Raw genomic sequence first — 14,780 nt, 5'->3', positions numbered from 1 at the left:
TTCTATCTATCTATCTATCTATCTATCTATCTATCTATCTATCTATCTATCATTTTAGACTTACTATTTCTGACTCAGATCAACGAAGATCAACATGTAGTATTAATAATAATAATAATAATAATAATAATAATAATAATAATAATATTTTTTATTAAATAAAAACTTCATGAACATACAAAAATAACCAATTATTATTATTATTATTATGAATAATAATAATAATAATAATAATAATAATAATAATAATAATAATATTTTTTATTAAATAACGTTTTTTATTTAAAAAAGTACAAAAAAATAACCAATTATTATTATTATTATTATTATTAGAAAAAGAAGAAGAAGGAGGAGGAGCTGCCAAGCTATCAGCGTTTCATATTTTTAAACGAATTTACAAAAACAGCAGCCTCACAATAAATCAACTACCCTTGTAATAGCAAAACAATTGTATTGTTTAAACACTTATTTGTTTGTTTGCTTGCTTGCTTACTTACTCGCTTTTCTTGTCTTTGCACCCTCTGAGGCGAATTTCTCCGACATGACTACAAATCCCAGTGTCAAAAGAACTACGTTCTTGCGTCACTTCCGGTAGCGGATATACGTAAAATTCCGGAAGAAAATGTATACAATGGCAATCTAGAAATCAATTAAGTTATGAAAAAAAGACCATTAATTGCCTTTCTTCGTGGCTGACGTGATGTGGCATGGCGGACAGCTCGTGTTAACGTCCTCTGACACAACGCCATTTTACCCTCATGCGAAGCGTTATTTGATGGCTTAAGGAAAAGCACAAGGTATAATATTGATGAAATCATGTTAGCATGCCATAGCTAGCTGAATCTTCATTTATATTTTTTAGCTAGGCTGAGGTGCAGAAATGTGTCAGCTTTTGGGGGTTGGGGATGTTTGTGCTTTTTACTTCGCGTCGTAATAAGATCTTAAGGATTTTTTTAATGTGCAGTTTGGGAAAAAATAGTCAAATAGATCATTTTTGAAGAGTTCAGAATGAAAGTGCTAAAGTGCACCATGTAGATGAGGTGGGTTTGGTTATGTCCTATGTTGTGACATTATTAGCTTAGGAAGCTAACTGTTAGGCAGCGAGTGCAGTGGAGATTGGCTTCAGTGTTTTAATTGTGCTTCTGACAGAACAGACAGCTGGTGTATAGGTGTGTGTGTGTGTGTGTGTGTGTGTGTGTGTGTAACAGTTTCACTGCAGTGCTTAATGAAAATGCTGCACTGTTTGTCTGTCTCTTAGGAAGAATGAGCTGATTTAATAGGCTTGTGGTAGAAGCTACAAATCAAGAAAGGCTGGCTGGAAGATGCCAAGAAGAAAACAACAGAATCCACAACCTGTAAAGTGTAAGTTTTTTTTTAGACCCATATAAAAATATAATCTGTATACCCATAATAACCCCCTTTGTAAATAATATTATAAAATGTTATAATTATAGCTGTTATTCTCATCTAACACCACAAAGCCTGTTATCAGTATATCTAGTAGTAACCTGGATTTATTAAAACTATCATTTTTGATGTACCATGAAACTTGTCTATTCACTAGTCGTGAATAATTCAATGACTGAAGTAATGAGTAATTAGTAATATTTTATAATAAAATTATTTGTTCACAATCAGTGCCTCCACAAATCACATACTGCCACTCAGTGATACCTTTAAGTAAATATCTATCTCTCTTTCTCTTTTATTTATATATATATATATATATATATATATATATATATATATATATATATATATATATATATGTGCGTGTGTGTGTATGTGTGTGTATATATATATATATATATATATATATATATATATATATATATATATATATATATATATATATATATATATATATATATATATATACACACATACACACACACACACACACACACACACATAGACACACTATATTGCCAAAGGTTTTGGGACATCTGCCTTTACATGCACATGAAATTAATATGGAGTTGGCCCGCCCTTTCAACTCTTCTGGGAAGTCTTTCCACAAGGTTTGGGAGTGCGTTTATGGGAATTTTGACCTCTAAAAGCGCATTTGTGAGGTCAGGCACTGACTCACAGTCTCCACTCTAATTCATCCCAAAGCTGTTCTAGATAGATAGATAGATAGATAGATAGATAGATAGATAGATAGATAGATACTTTATTCATCCCAAAGGGAAATTCACAATTCTATCGGGTTGAAGTCAGGACTCTGTGCAAGCCAGTCAAGTTCCTCCACACCAAACTCACTCATCCATGTCTTTATGGACCTTGCTTTGTGCACTGGTGTGCAGTCATGTTGGAACAGGAAGGGGTAGTCACCAAATTGTCCAAAATATCTTGGTATGCTGAAGCATTAAGAGTTCCTTTCACTGGAACTAAGGGGCCGAGCGCAAACCCTAAAAAACAACACCACCTGAATTCAGTAATTTGGAGGGGTGTCCCAAAACTTTTGGCAATATAGTGTAGCTTTAGCAATATATATGCTTACACATCTAATATAAAACAAATAATATATAAATAAATATCACAATATGGATGATGATGATAAAGTTTAAACGATCAAATCAAAGAGGTCTAAACAATTTTTCACATTTCCTATTGTATATTAGTTTTGATTTTGTCCAAACTCCTTGTATTATTTCACAATCCAAACTTGTATCTGATTTATCAGATGCATATGGCATGATTTTCTTTACACGGTGCTCTAACTCCTGAAACCATGTCCAGCAGATGGCAGCAAAATGTTAGTTCTATAAAAAAAAAAAGAAAAGAAAAGAAAAAAAGAAAAAGATCCCTTAATGAAACTGTTGACCTTCTGGAGCTTGATTTTGTAATTACTTACGCTGTGCAGTTAGATCTAAACAGTTCTTCTATTTAGTGTGCAGACTTTTCCTGGAAGTGTATAACACATTATCCTGGATAAACATGCTTATGGGTATAATATCCTGGCTTGTGACATGATGTTACTGTACAGAATGACATTGACATTAAACATGTATGAGTTGATAAATTCTCCTATGCTGCTTTTTAGTGGATTCTGAAGATGGCATAAACATTAATCCTGCAACAACCCTTACTTTTGAGAGTGACTTTCTTCTGGGCCAAGACCTTGACTTCTCAGATGCTGATAACGGCAAAATTTTAGGTCTGGACAAGTTTTCAGGTGAGTAATGGGCTCAGCTCCAGCATTGCAAAGTCAATATGCAGTTTTGCACATGCTGCTTTATTTATTTAAGCCTGTTGCTAAATTTCCATTTGTCCATTTATTAAATTGGACATGTCTTGTTCTTATCTCTCCAGTGTGACGATGCTTGGTGGAAATAATAATATGAGTAAAACTGTTATTTGGGTTATTAGTTGTTCCCAAAAACGGCTATCTACTTTGCAGTGCTACATTACACTACATCTCAAGTTTGATGACTGATAGGATTTTTTTATATATTGTATTGACTAATGTCAGTTTCACATTTGTGATGATTTTAATTTTCTTATAACTGATACTGAAATGATTAAAGTTCATTATGAGCATTTTTTTTGCAGGTAGTTAAGCAAAATGTAAAGTCGCATACTGTTTGAGATAAATGCCAATGCATTTTGCTACTTTTGACACACCCAGTACATGTGAGACCCAGTTCTGGTGAAACACCATCATTTGAGCAAATAGTAAATTTGGATGCTGCTACAGTTGTGTGTTTTTATTTGACACCCATAGTTTTGTCCAGTTAGTTTATTACAGGCATCATATTTATTGTCCTTTAAATTTAAGGAGACATTTTTATATTTAGATTATCAGTGTATATTTAAAAAAATGTTCATACCTCAGCATTTAGGAATGAGAAAAGGTTTTTGCACTATAGTGCCACCATATGGCTGAGTTCAGACTTTTCACAGGGAGGGAGGAAGAAAGGAAGGAAGGTTTTCATTTACTGTTGTATGTTAAAGTTGTATTGAAAATTTGTATTTGAATTCTTTAAATGATTAGATTTTGTGCTTACAAAAGCTGTACAGAGAATTAAGGAAAAGTGCCTTGGTGATGTCTCTGCTCTTGTATTTATTTACTGAACTAACAAGCCAGGTCTATCTATGATCTATCTTATATCTGTATATCCTACAGTACTCAGTGTAAATGACTACAAAAGTAAAATTTTAAACAATATTTCACTGAACACAAAAACAATCTCCAAAATGTTCACAAGACTAAGTTTAATATAACATCTGTTTAACTTATAACATGAAAGTAAGGTTAATAATATAACTTAGATTACACATATTTCAATTTTACTCAAATTAGGGTGATGCAAAAATGAGTACACCCCACAACAAAAACTACTCCATCTAGTATTTTGTATGGCCTCCATGATTTTTTTTTTAATGACAGCACCAGGTCTTCTAGGCATGGAATGAACAAGTTGGTGACATTTTGCAACATCTATCTTTTTCCATTCTTCAATAATTACCTCTTTTAGAGATGGATGGAGAGTGATGCTCAACTTGTCTCTTCAGAATTCCCCATAGATGGGGTTCAGATCAGGAGACATGGCCACTGAATCACTTTCACCCTGTTCTTCTTCAGAAATCCAGAAACAGTGGCCTTAGATGTGTGTTTAGGATCATTGTCATGTTGGAAAAGTGCACGACGACCAAGGGCATGGAGTGATGGTAGCATCTTCTCTTTCGTTATAGAGTAGTACATCTGTGAATTCATGATGCCATCAATGAAATGCAGCTCCCCAACACTAGCAGCACTCATGCAGCCCCACATAAGAACACTGCCACCACCATGTTTCGCTATAGGCTCTATGAATTTTTCTTTGTATTCCTCATCTTTGTGATGCCATCAGTTCCAGACATTTATCTTGGTCTCATCACTCCAGAGTATAGAGTCCCAGTAGTCTTCATCTTTGTCAGCATGGGCCCTGGCAAACACTAGGTGGGCTTTTTTGTGCCTGGGCTTTAGGAGAGGCTTCTTTCGTGGGCGGCACCCATGCATGCCATTCCTCTGCAGTGTACGCCATATTGTGAAACACTCACCCCAGTTTGGCTTTTTACTTCTTTAGATAACTGCAGTGAACTTGCATGCCGATTTTTCTTCAACCCTTCTCATCAGAAGACGCTCTTGTCGAGGTGTTAACCTCCGTGGACGACCTGGACGTCTCTGTGAGATGGTTGCAGTTCCATCTATTTAAAATTTTTGTACCCCTTTTGCTACAGTATTCTGACTGATAAGTAAAGCTTTGCTGATCTTCTTGTAGCCTTCACCTTTCTGGTGTAAAGAAATTTTCTTTCTCCAGAGACTTTCAGTGAGGTGTATTCATTTTTGCATCACCCTAATTTTGTTCTCTAAGTTATATTATTAACCTTACTTTCATGTTATAAGTTAAACAGATGTTATATAAAACTTAGTCTTGTCAACATTTTGGAGATTGTTTTTGTGTTCATTGAGATACTGCATAGAATGTTACTTTTCAATGGGGGGGGTGTACTCATTTACGCTGAGCACTGTATATGCTAATATTAAATGTCTGCTTGGCAGTGAATGAATTCTATATTTGAATAACCTTATTGTTATGTAGCTGTTTCTATTCACATGCTACGTGAATGTGATTTGAATAGTTTAAAGGTTTCAGTGTACAGGATTCAGCTAATATGGTGAATGTCATTAATCACTTAAGGACATGTAATGTTCATGTGATCTTGCATCCGGAAGCATCTCCTGGACTTCTAAGAAGAAGAAGCCGTTATTTGTCACACATACATTTCAACACAGTACATCACACAGGAATCTGGGGTCAGAGCACAGGGTCAGCATGGTGCACCCCTGGGGCAGAGAGGGTCAAGGGTCTTCTTCAAGAACCCAGCAGTGGCAGCTTGGAAGTGCAGGGTCTTGAACCTCTGACCTTCTGATTAGTAACTCAGAGCATTAAGCATTTGAGCCACCACTGCCCCAATCACATTCCTGAACTGGTATTCATTGCCATGAATGGAAACAATCTGCCTGAGTCTTCCAAATCTCACCATCCATTTGAGGCAGCAAATCTGTTCAACCAAGGTTTCCTAACAACCATATAAGTAAAAGCAGTAATCCAGGTCTTACTGGCCATCTTGGAATCACAGTTAGAACTCTGTGGCCTAGTTGGTTAATCCTGGACAGACTCAGAATTTACTCAGGGTTTATGGCTTCATAACACTCTGAGCTACCAATGAGCCAATCCTAAAGCTCCTTTTGCAGAGTCTAAGATGTGGCATTTGGAGTCCATTTGTAGGCTGATAAACCACATCCAGAAACAGAGATCATTGATGTTGCTGCCTTCATTAGTCCATCTTCAACAGACAGCTGATGGCGCATATCTGTTATGATCATGACCATAATTTCTGCCACACTTTGAGATCGTGGAATGACTACCATTCTTAGTGAATCTAGCCTCAGGTCCGTGAGCTGTATGACCTGCTTTGAAACTCTTTCCTCTGTGTTCTCTGTGAGTCTAAACACCACATTGTGAGAGAGGAGAGTGGATATTTTCCAGATGGCCTGCTCCTTGGTGTATGCACCAGGAGCCAAGTGTCCAAATATGGCTGTATCCTGATGGCAATGTCCAGCAGAGGAGACAAATCCATTTGTTTGTTGTAAACATGTACAGTGTTACGGAAAGGGGCCATAGAGCAGGCCTTTGAATGAAAGCAAACTTTATGAAACGTCTGCATTCTCAGGCAACAGAAGCATAAACCAGGCAGAATTTATGGCAGAAATAAAGCTGCCCAGGTTGCGTCGCCAGAAGTGATTTGTCAATCAGCTCATTTATATTTAACATCTGCACACTGGAGTGAAAAAAGGCTAAAGTGTGTGTACATTTTCACTAAAGCGTGCAGTAGTGATGTCAGCATCAATGACGGGCATATGGTCAAATCTGACTTGCTCATTATTCATCACAATGGCCAAAGCACATGCCAAGGTGCCCAGGCACGGATGGGTTGGAACCTACCCAAATCCCCCATGTTAATAAAGACTTTGGAGCAGCAAACCCAGCCATCACAGCTACCATCAGAAATGTTCAGCAGTCTATTCTATTCATTGCACCGTTCATCTGCTAAGGGATGAATAGAATGACTGACCCCAGAGCTGTGAGGAGGGCATTGTTGAGAAACCTAAAGTTACACAGCATCAGCTCCTGGGTCATTGAATTCCCAGCCATGATGAGAGTTGGTTCATTGAGGTGATTCCTGCAGAGAGAAACTCTACTGCTTTTTCTCAGTCACCACTGAACCTGGGCATTTGTGATAGAGTGAGGGGGATTTGGGTAGGATTTGACTCTGGAACAGGATTGAAATCTACCAGCTGAGAGATTCGGTCTGACTTAGAAGAAATCCAGGCAGTCAGGGACTAGCTCAATGCAGTGCAGTTATACAGGAAAACTAACTCGAGCCTAAAGAGTGCTCCAGAGCCTTCCATAAACAATGCTTATAATATAGAAGAAAAACACAGACTTTCACAGGTAAAAAAAAAAAAAAAAAAAAAAGGAATGAGCGATGGCTTTCCCCAGCTCTGGAACGTGATTACAGCCAGCTGCTAAATGGATAGCAGCGTAAATGTGTTTGAATGTGTGTAAGATGTAAAAAGGAAATACCTGAGGTATGGTAGCAGTAAATATATCGCTATATACAGCATCATAACTTAAAAATGTAGCCTTGGCATGTGAGCACAATTTGGTAGCTAAGTTTGACACAGCACCCTTGATTAGAAGTGGTGAAATAATAGTTTCATAGAAATGCATCAGGTAATTCCATACAGGAAGAAGGGGATCCTGACCAGGATAAAGCTGAAATAACAAAAACAGTAATAATACCAGGACTAAGCACTGTATAATAAATCTGATGTGGCTGTTCTACAGTTTAATACACTGTGCCCTAATTAGTGGCAAAAAAAGGTAGGTGTATTACAGTAATCCCCCATTTATCCGCGGGGGTTACGTTCCAAACCCACCTGCAATAAACGAAAATATACACCCCCAAATGCTTTTTATTTAAGCCGTAAATTAGCCTCCAACACTCTTTAACCACACACAGAAAACATTTGCAAGCATACAGCGAGATGAATTTTGGGTAAATTCGTAGAAATATCCCATTTATAGTGAGTACTGTATGTATGTATGCTTCTTGCCAGAAGCCTTAGAAGGTGCAGAGTGTTTGGGCGACATAATAGGGCTTGCATAAAAAACGTAAAAATACAGCGTTCATAGAATAACACGAAACACTCGGGACAGTGACACGCGAAAAACTGGGATGCTGGAGAATTCTGCTTCCCTTTTTCCAACTGCACGCATAGCCAGCAGCCAATCACAACCGTGATTAAATGAATGGGGCATTCCGATTGGCCGGACTGTATTTTGATTTTTCAGCATCCCCGCACCACGCTTTCCTAAACAACGCTACGCTGTACAGTATTTGATATATTATTAACATTTTACTTAATTTTAATTAATGTTTATATTTTGTAATTAATAATTATATTTTTTATTAATAAATTACCTTATTTCAACATAAAAACAATTCACTATAAGGTTTGCGGATACCGCGATATCCCGGGAAAATCCGCAAAAGAAATTAGTTCCAAAATATCTAAAAAATTCCAAATATGTTCCAAATAAAAAATCTGCGATATACCGGGACCACGATATATGAACCGCGATATAGAGGGGGATTACTGTATAAAATAAATGATGCATATAAATCAAAAAATAAAAATAATAGTTATTTTTTTTTAAAGAATTTTCATTAGCACTGCTTTTTTTAAATAATATTTTAGACATCCATAAGGAATATTTTGAATGCAGTAAAATTGTAGTGTTCCATGTCGTGTTGCCTTTTAACCCTTCCCCGTTGCTCATACATACATACGAGGATGCACACAAGACTTCTGTAGATTTCTTTGGTTCTCCATTGCCATTGGAAAAAATATGAGAATATGAAATTAATCTATCTTTCTGCACAAAAGAGTCTGATCGTTGCTGACCTACATAAATCAAGTAATGGGTTAATAAAACAAGATTACAAAAGCATGTAAAAATACCAGTGAGCGCAATTGTGATGTATACACAGTGTATGTGAGCATACAGTCTTCTTACGATTTAGCTGAGTGTCATGGTTAATAATCAAATCAACACCGCTTTTGTTAAATAAATAAATAAATAATTAATTAATTTTTTTTTTTTTAAAAATGATGGATGTCCTACTTGAGAGCATCCTAAAATGCAGTGCATGAATTTCACATAAAATGAAAAGCTTTAGGTTATTAATGTTCCAATGCTGCCATGTGGTAGTATAATTCAGCTCAAACCTGGTTGCCTCTGCCAAAAGGTTCAAACATAGCCACAGACTGAGCTTTCACCATGATGATGAGCCATATTAATGAGTATAAATTTAAAATGTATACAAATCAGTGACTATGAATCAGTCTTGGGATACTGTGGTCTGAACTAAAGAAGAAAATCCACGTATACCTAAGTATAAAATATTCTACATGGAGGAGTGGAATAAGATTTCTCTATAATTGTCTTTAGCTGTGTTAGTACAGGAAGAGACCCAGTGCTCTTATTCTCTCTGGAGCCCAGAAGGGACAAAATTAACTCCATATATATATATTTTTATTATTATTATAAGCAAGAGGGAGCGAGTGATGCTGTTAATAGCATGATGATGATGATGATGATGATGATGATGATGATGTGACTTCTAGGGTTTAGACCTACACTTCAACCCAGTGGTCGATCAAATAATCACGCAAACCAAAAGCAAGTTATAGTAAGTATGGTGTGATGATGGGAAGGTCTGAATAGCTGATGTTTTCTTTTTCAGTTTTTTTTTTTTTTTGTTTTGTGTTCCCAATGAAAATATCAGAATGTAATGTTGGGGTTTAGATGGCAGAATACATTAAGGGGGGGAGAGACTTATTTTCATGCACAGCTGAAAGAGTGCAGCATTCTGTCAGAGCGTGCAGTCTGAAAATGGCAAATCAGAAAAGAAGCAGTGTGCTGCCATTATAAGGGTCATCAAGACAGCCATCATCATCAAGGACACCATTACAGGAAGGCATTTATACATCATCATCATCATCATCATCATCATCATCTCCTCTCTCTGCCTTTATCATCATCATCATCATCATCATCATCATCATCATCATCAACCCCTCATCATGATCAGCACAGCCATTATAGTCATCATCATTATCATTAGGCTGGGTAATCATCCACCGAGGGTTTCTTGCAAGCCCAATATAAAGGCCGACTCAGGATCTCGCACTCATTTCCTCCGTGTGTGTGTGAGGAGAGAGCTTCATGAGGGAGAGAGAGAGAGAGGGCCGTGTTGCAGGCAGCCAGCGTGTTCTGTGCTTGCCGTATTGTGTATTTGTTTCTTATAAGGATACTGCAACATCTTTTAACTGTGAGTACTGTTAAGACGGTGGATTTTGTGCATTTTTATTTTAGTATAAGGGAATACTTTTACGCAGTATTATTTATCTCATCACGTTTTGCTCCGATTCCATACAGCCAACAGTTTCCACCTGGGTGACGAAGAGAGCTCCTCGTTCAGCCACCTCAGCATGGAGAGTGACACCCACGACCTCCGCGCCGCTGAGAACGAGCGCGAGGGTGCGAGACCCGAGCCTGCGTTCCCTCACTACATCTCCTGCAGAGGCTGCAATCAGCTCCTTGATGAGGATGAGCACGCATGCCTGCGCTGCTCTAAATGCGATGGAACCAGCATAGGGGACAGGAGTGTCCACATAGGAGCACAGTCTTTGCACAAAGGGGCAGATGGAGAGGGATCAGGACCCGAGAACGGCCAGCAGAAGCTAAACTCCTGTCCGCTCTGCGGCTTCTCGTCGCGTTACACCAACCATGTAAAGAGGCACATGAAGACGCACAACGGCGAGAAGCCATACCGCTGCTCACTGTGCTCCTACGCCTCGGCGCAGCTGGTCAACCTTCAGCGCCATTTACGCATCCACACAGGAGAAAAACCCTACAAGTGTGAGCACTGCACGTTCGCCTGCAGCTCCCTAGGCAACCTAAAGAGGCACCAGCGCATGCACACAGTTGCAAATCCTGCTCACATTACACAACAGCGAATGCACACTGCCATAAATCCAGCCCAAAATGCACACCAGAGTATGCACGCGGTCGCAAATCCTGCACAGAATTCGCAGCGGATGATGAGCCATAGCCTCCGAGGTCCTGTCGGATGCCAGAGCCTAAAAGAGGACGCTCCACGTGCCTCGAGGGAAGGTACGCTTTTATTTGTCTTCACTAAAAAAAAAATCCTTTGGTCTGTCTGAAATGAAATTCTTTTTAGTTGAGTTAATGCTTAGGACATTTTGAAAGCAAGTGAAGTAAGATATTGAAATGAATTAGTAAATGAGGTTATAGGTTGGATGAGGTCAATGGAGGATTTACACGTCAGATGACCCTCATTTCTTTATTTTTATACTTTTGAACTCATACCTGTGCACATGTACACCTCTAATCAAGTGTGTGTATCCTGAGATTAATCATGAATAATAATTTTAAAATACCAAATATAATTCTACTGCTAAAAGAATCCAGGTGATTAGGAATTAAAAGTTTCTTCAAATGCTTCTCTTGTGTAGCTCATGTGCAATTACAATGGGAAAGAATTTGAACAGCTTTCCTTGCACTAGGCAAAAGCCTGTTTACACCTTATATTGCATCTGTTTATAACCTTAATTACACTGGGAGCAGCTATTGAATTCTGTTAATAAATATTTGATATTCAGTAATTTCCAGCTACTAGATGCAGGGCTTATTTATTGTCTGCTGCAAGCTACTAATTTGTGTTGGTGGAATTTTCAGTGCTGCAGTCTTCAGAAATGAAAGGGAGCTTGAGCATCGGCAGTGACAGCGGATATCTCAAGGCCTTTGCGAGGCTGAAGTCAGAGCAGCAGCCGTGCACCCGAGCCCCGCCTGGCATCCTGCCTCCTCTGCTCTTCCCTTTCACGTGCAGGCTGTGTGGCCTGGTGCTGGATGGTGAGGATGGGTCGTCGGCGCAGATCTGTGCCAAGTGCACCCTGGAAATGCTGACTAAAGACGCAGCAGGCAGCGCCAGCGAGCGAGGGCACCGAGGGGACAGGGTGTACACGTGTGCCGCCTGCCCGTTCCTCACACACTACCCCAACCACCTGGCACGGCACATGAAGACGCACAGCGGCGAGAAGCCCTACAAGTGCCCACAGTGCCCTTACGCCTCAGCCCACTTTGACAACCTGAAGCGGCACCATCGCGTACACACGGGCGAAAAGCCCTACAAGTGCCACCTGTGTGACTACGCCTGCGGCAATCTGGCAAACCTGAAGCGGCACCAGAGGGTTCACTCGGGTGCCAAACCTTTCCAGTGCAGCGTGTGCAGCTACAGCTGCAACCAGAGCATGAACCTGAAGAGGCACATGCTGCGTCACACAGGCGAGAAGCCACACAAGTGCCACGTGTGCGCGTACACCACAGGCCACTGGGACAACTACAAGCGTCATCAGAAGAAACACGGGGCAGGATCAGACGAGTGGGATAAAGTGCCGATGCCTGCCAATGAGGAAGAGGCAGAGATTGATGATGAGGAGGAGGAGGTGTAACCTAGCAACAGGAGGAACAACTGTATTATGAGCAGATATTTAAAATTGAGATGAAGTGTTACAGTTACCAGCATAAGCTTAGTTCTTGTTTTGTTTTTCTCAGATAGTTTCAAGCTGCTAAACAGACTTGTGCACAAGATTGGAAATAAAAAAACTGTTTCCATTTCCTTTGTGTAGGGTTGAATGGATAATTCAAGACTCTGGATACACAGAGTGCCCTTGCTTCGTCAGTGCCATACAGACATTTTGTAATGCTACCTAGATGAAATCCAATTTCTCCTTCATTGTATATCTTGCACGAACGTTCATCGATCTGCAGCACCCCAGAGCTGTACGTACTTCCTAACTGAACCCTCTGAGGCCTTTGCTGCGCAAAAATGGATCGGTGTTAAACCTTCACTACATCCCTTTACAGTGCCAAAACTTCCCAATCCCAACCACTGCAGCTGTTGCAACTCTTCAAAATGTCATGGTGTTGCTCCTCGGTTGTATGTCTTAACTGTGAAATTATGTCTGTTGTTAAACTAGTGAGTAGTAAGTGTTAGGATGTCATGATTTATGTAAAGCACTTATTTTTGTATGTGTTTGTTAAACAAAAAAAAAAAAAAAAAAAAAGAAGAATGTTTGGCATGCATTTGCCATCAGTGGCATTAACTTATAGAAAAGGGACCATGAATACCATATGCAGTTTATAACCTTCAGGTTGCCAAGAAACGATCGAGTGCTCTCTTGTAATTATGCAGTCGTTTCATAATTGCCTTAAATATCCTGGAATAAAAGTACTCTGTGGTGAGACTCGTCTATGATGTAGAATGAAATAATTTAATAGCTGAGCAAAGACATGGAAACGCTGAACCTGCTGCTTCATGGCCTCTTTTTAAGCAGAACATGATCATGAAAAGTTACTAGTTTTCTTGTCTTTTTTTTTTTTTTTTTCTATAGGCGTATGGGGTCAAAGGGGGAGGGTGGAGGTGTTGAAATGGCTCCCAGATTGAGGTTTGGAGCACAGATTGTGGTAGTAAACTAACCTTTGTGTGATCATTCAACATCATTAAAGTGTCTGGGGTTTTTGAACCAGCCTGCATGAATAATATACACTGCGGTTCTCCGATTTTGTTTTTTTTTCCCCTTCCCAGGAGCGTTTTTCTACATGCAATAACGTGAAGCTGTCAAGGCTTCATTGATTTCTCAGGTGCAGCTCATTGCAGAATGTCATTCTTCAGGATTTCCCAGGAATTAATCACAGAATCCTTTCCCTGCTCTAATCATTCACTTCCACACAGGAAGCACTGCTGATTGGGTGAAGAGGGTGTGAGAGCAGGGAAATGGTGCAGGAACACAAATCACACCCCCACACCATTCAACACTATACAGTCCACCCAACCCCCCCCCCCACACACACACACCCCCTACACACAGTCAACATAACACAATACAACCCCCCCACACGCATCAGTCAACATAACACAATACAACCCCCCCACACGCATCAGTCAACATAACACAATACACACACCACAATCCATACAACCCCTACACACACACACACACAACCCCCCCACACACCACAACACAATCCATACAACCCCTACACACACACACACACACACACACACACACAACCCACACAACCCCCCCCCCACACACCACAACACAATCCATACAACCCCTACACACCCCTCTCAACACCATACAATCCACTCAAACCCCACACACAGTCACAAACCACTTAACACAACCCACACACATACACAAAACCCACCACTCAACCCCTACACACACACACACACCCACACCATTCAACACAATACAACCCATACATACACACACACACACACACACACGCACCACACGACCCCTACACACATACACAAACCCCACACACACCACTCAACACAGCACAATCCACTCAAACCCCACCCCAAAAAAACAAAAGCTACACAGATACCACTCAACCCACACACACAATCCCACACACAAGATCACAAAAATTTCAACACAACCCACACACATGCACAAAAAACACCATTCAACACAATTCAATCCACCCCCCCCCCCTCACAAGATCACAATCCACTCAACACAACACCCCCCCATACACAAACACACCATGAAATATTAAAGT

General features: G+C 39.7%; 1 protein-coding gene across 2 annotated transcripts; it reads left to right on the top strand.

The window, feature by feature from the left end:
* The first annotated feature begins 502 nt into the window (after positions 1-502).
* znf513a (zinc finger protein 513a) lies at positions 503-14,048 on the top strand. 2 transcript variants are annotated; one of them, XM_058378602.1, is made up of 5 exons: positions 503-797; positions 1,259-1,362; positions 3,047-3,178; positions 10,560-11,297; positions 11,883-14,044. In XM_058378602.1, the coding sequence occupies exons 2-5, from the start codon at positions 1,323-1,325 to the stop codon at positions 12,653-12,655; spliced, it is 1,683 nt and encodes a 560-aa protein (XP_058234585.1). In that variant the 5' UTR covers positions 503-797; positions 1,259-1,322; the 3' UTR covers positions 12,656-14,044. The 2 variants fall into 2 exon arrangements, with proteins under 2 accessions (XP_058234585.1, XP_058234586.1); XM_058378603.1 differs by lacking the exons at positions 503-797; positions 1,259-1,362; positions 3,047-3,178 and adding an exon at positions 5,160-10,452 and having other exon boundaries at positions 11,883-14,048.
* Positions 14,049-14,780: the final 732 nt, after the last annotated feature.

Source organism: Hemibagrus wyckioides, linkage group LG25 (genome assembly GCF_019097595.1).
Source record: "Hemibagrus wyckioides isolate EC202008001 linkage group LG25, SWU_Hwy_1.0, whole genome shotgun sequence".
Taxonomy (NCBI): Eukaryota; Metazoa; Chordata; class Actinopteri; order Siluriformes; family Bagridae; genus Hemibagrus; species Hemibagrus wyckioides.
Note: the sequence above shows the minus strand (reverse complement) of the source record. Positions and strands in the feature narration are given on the sequence as shown.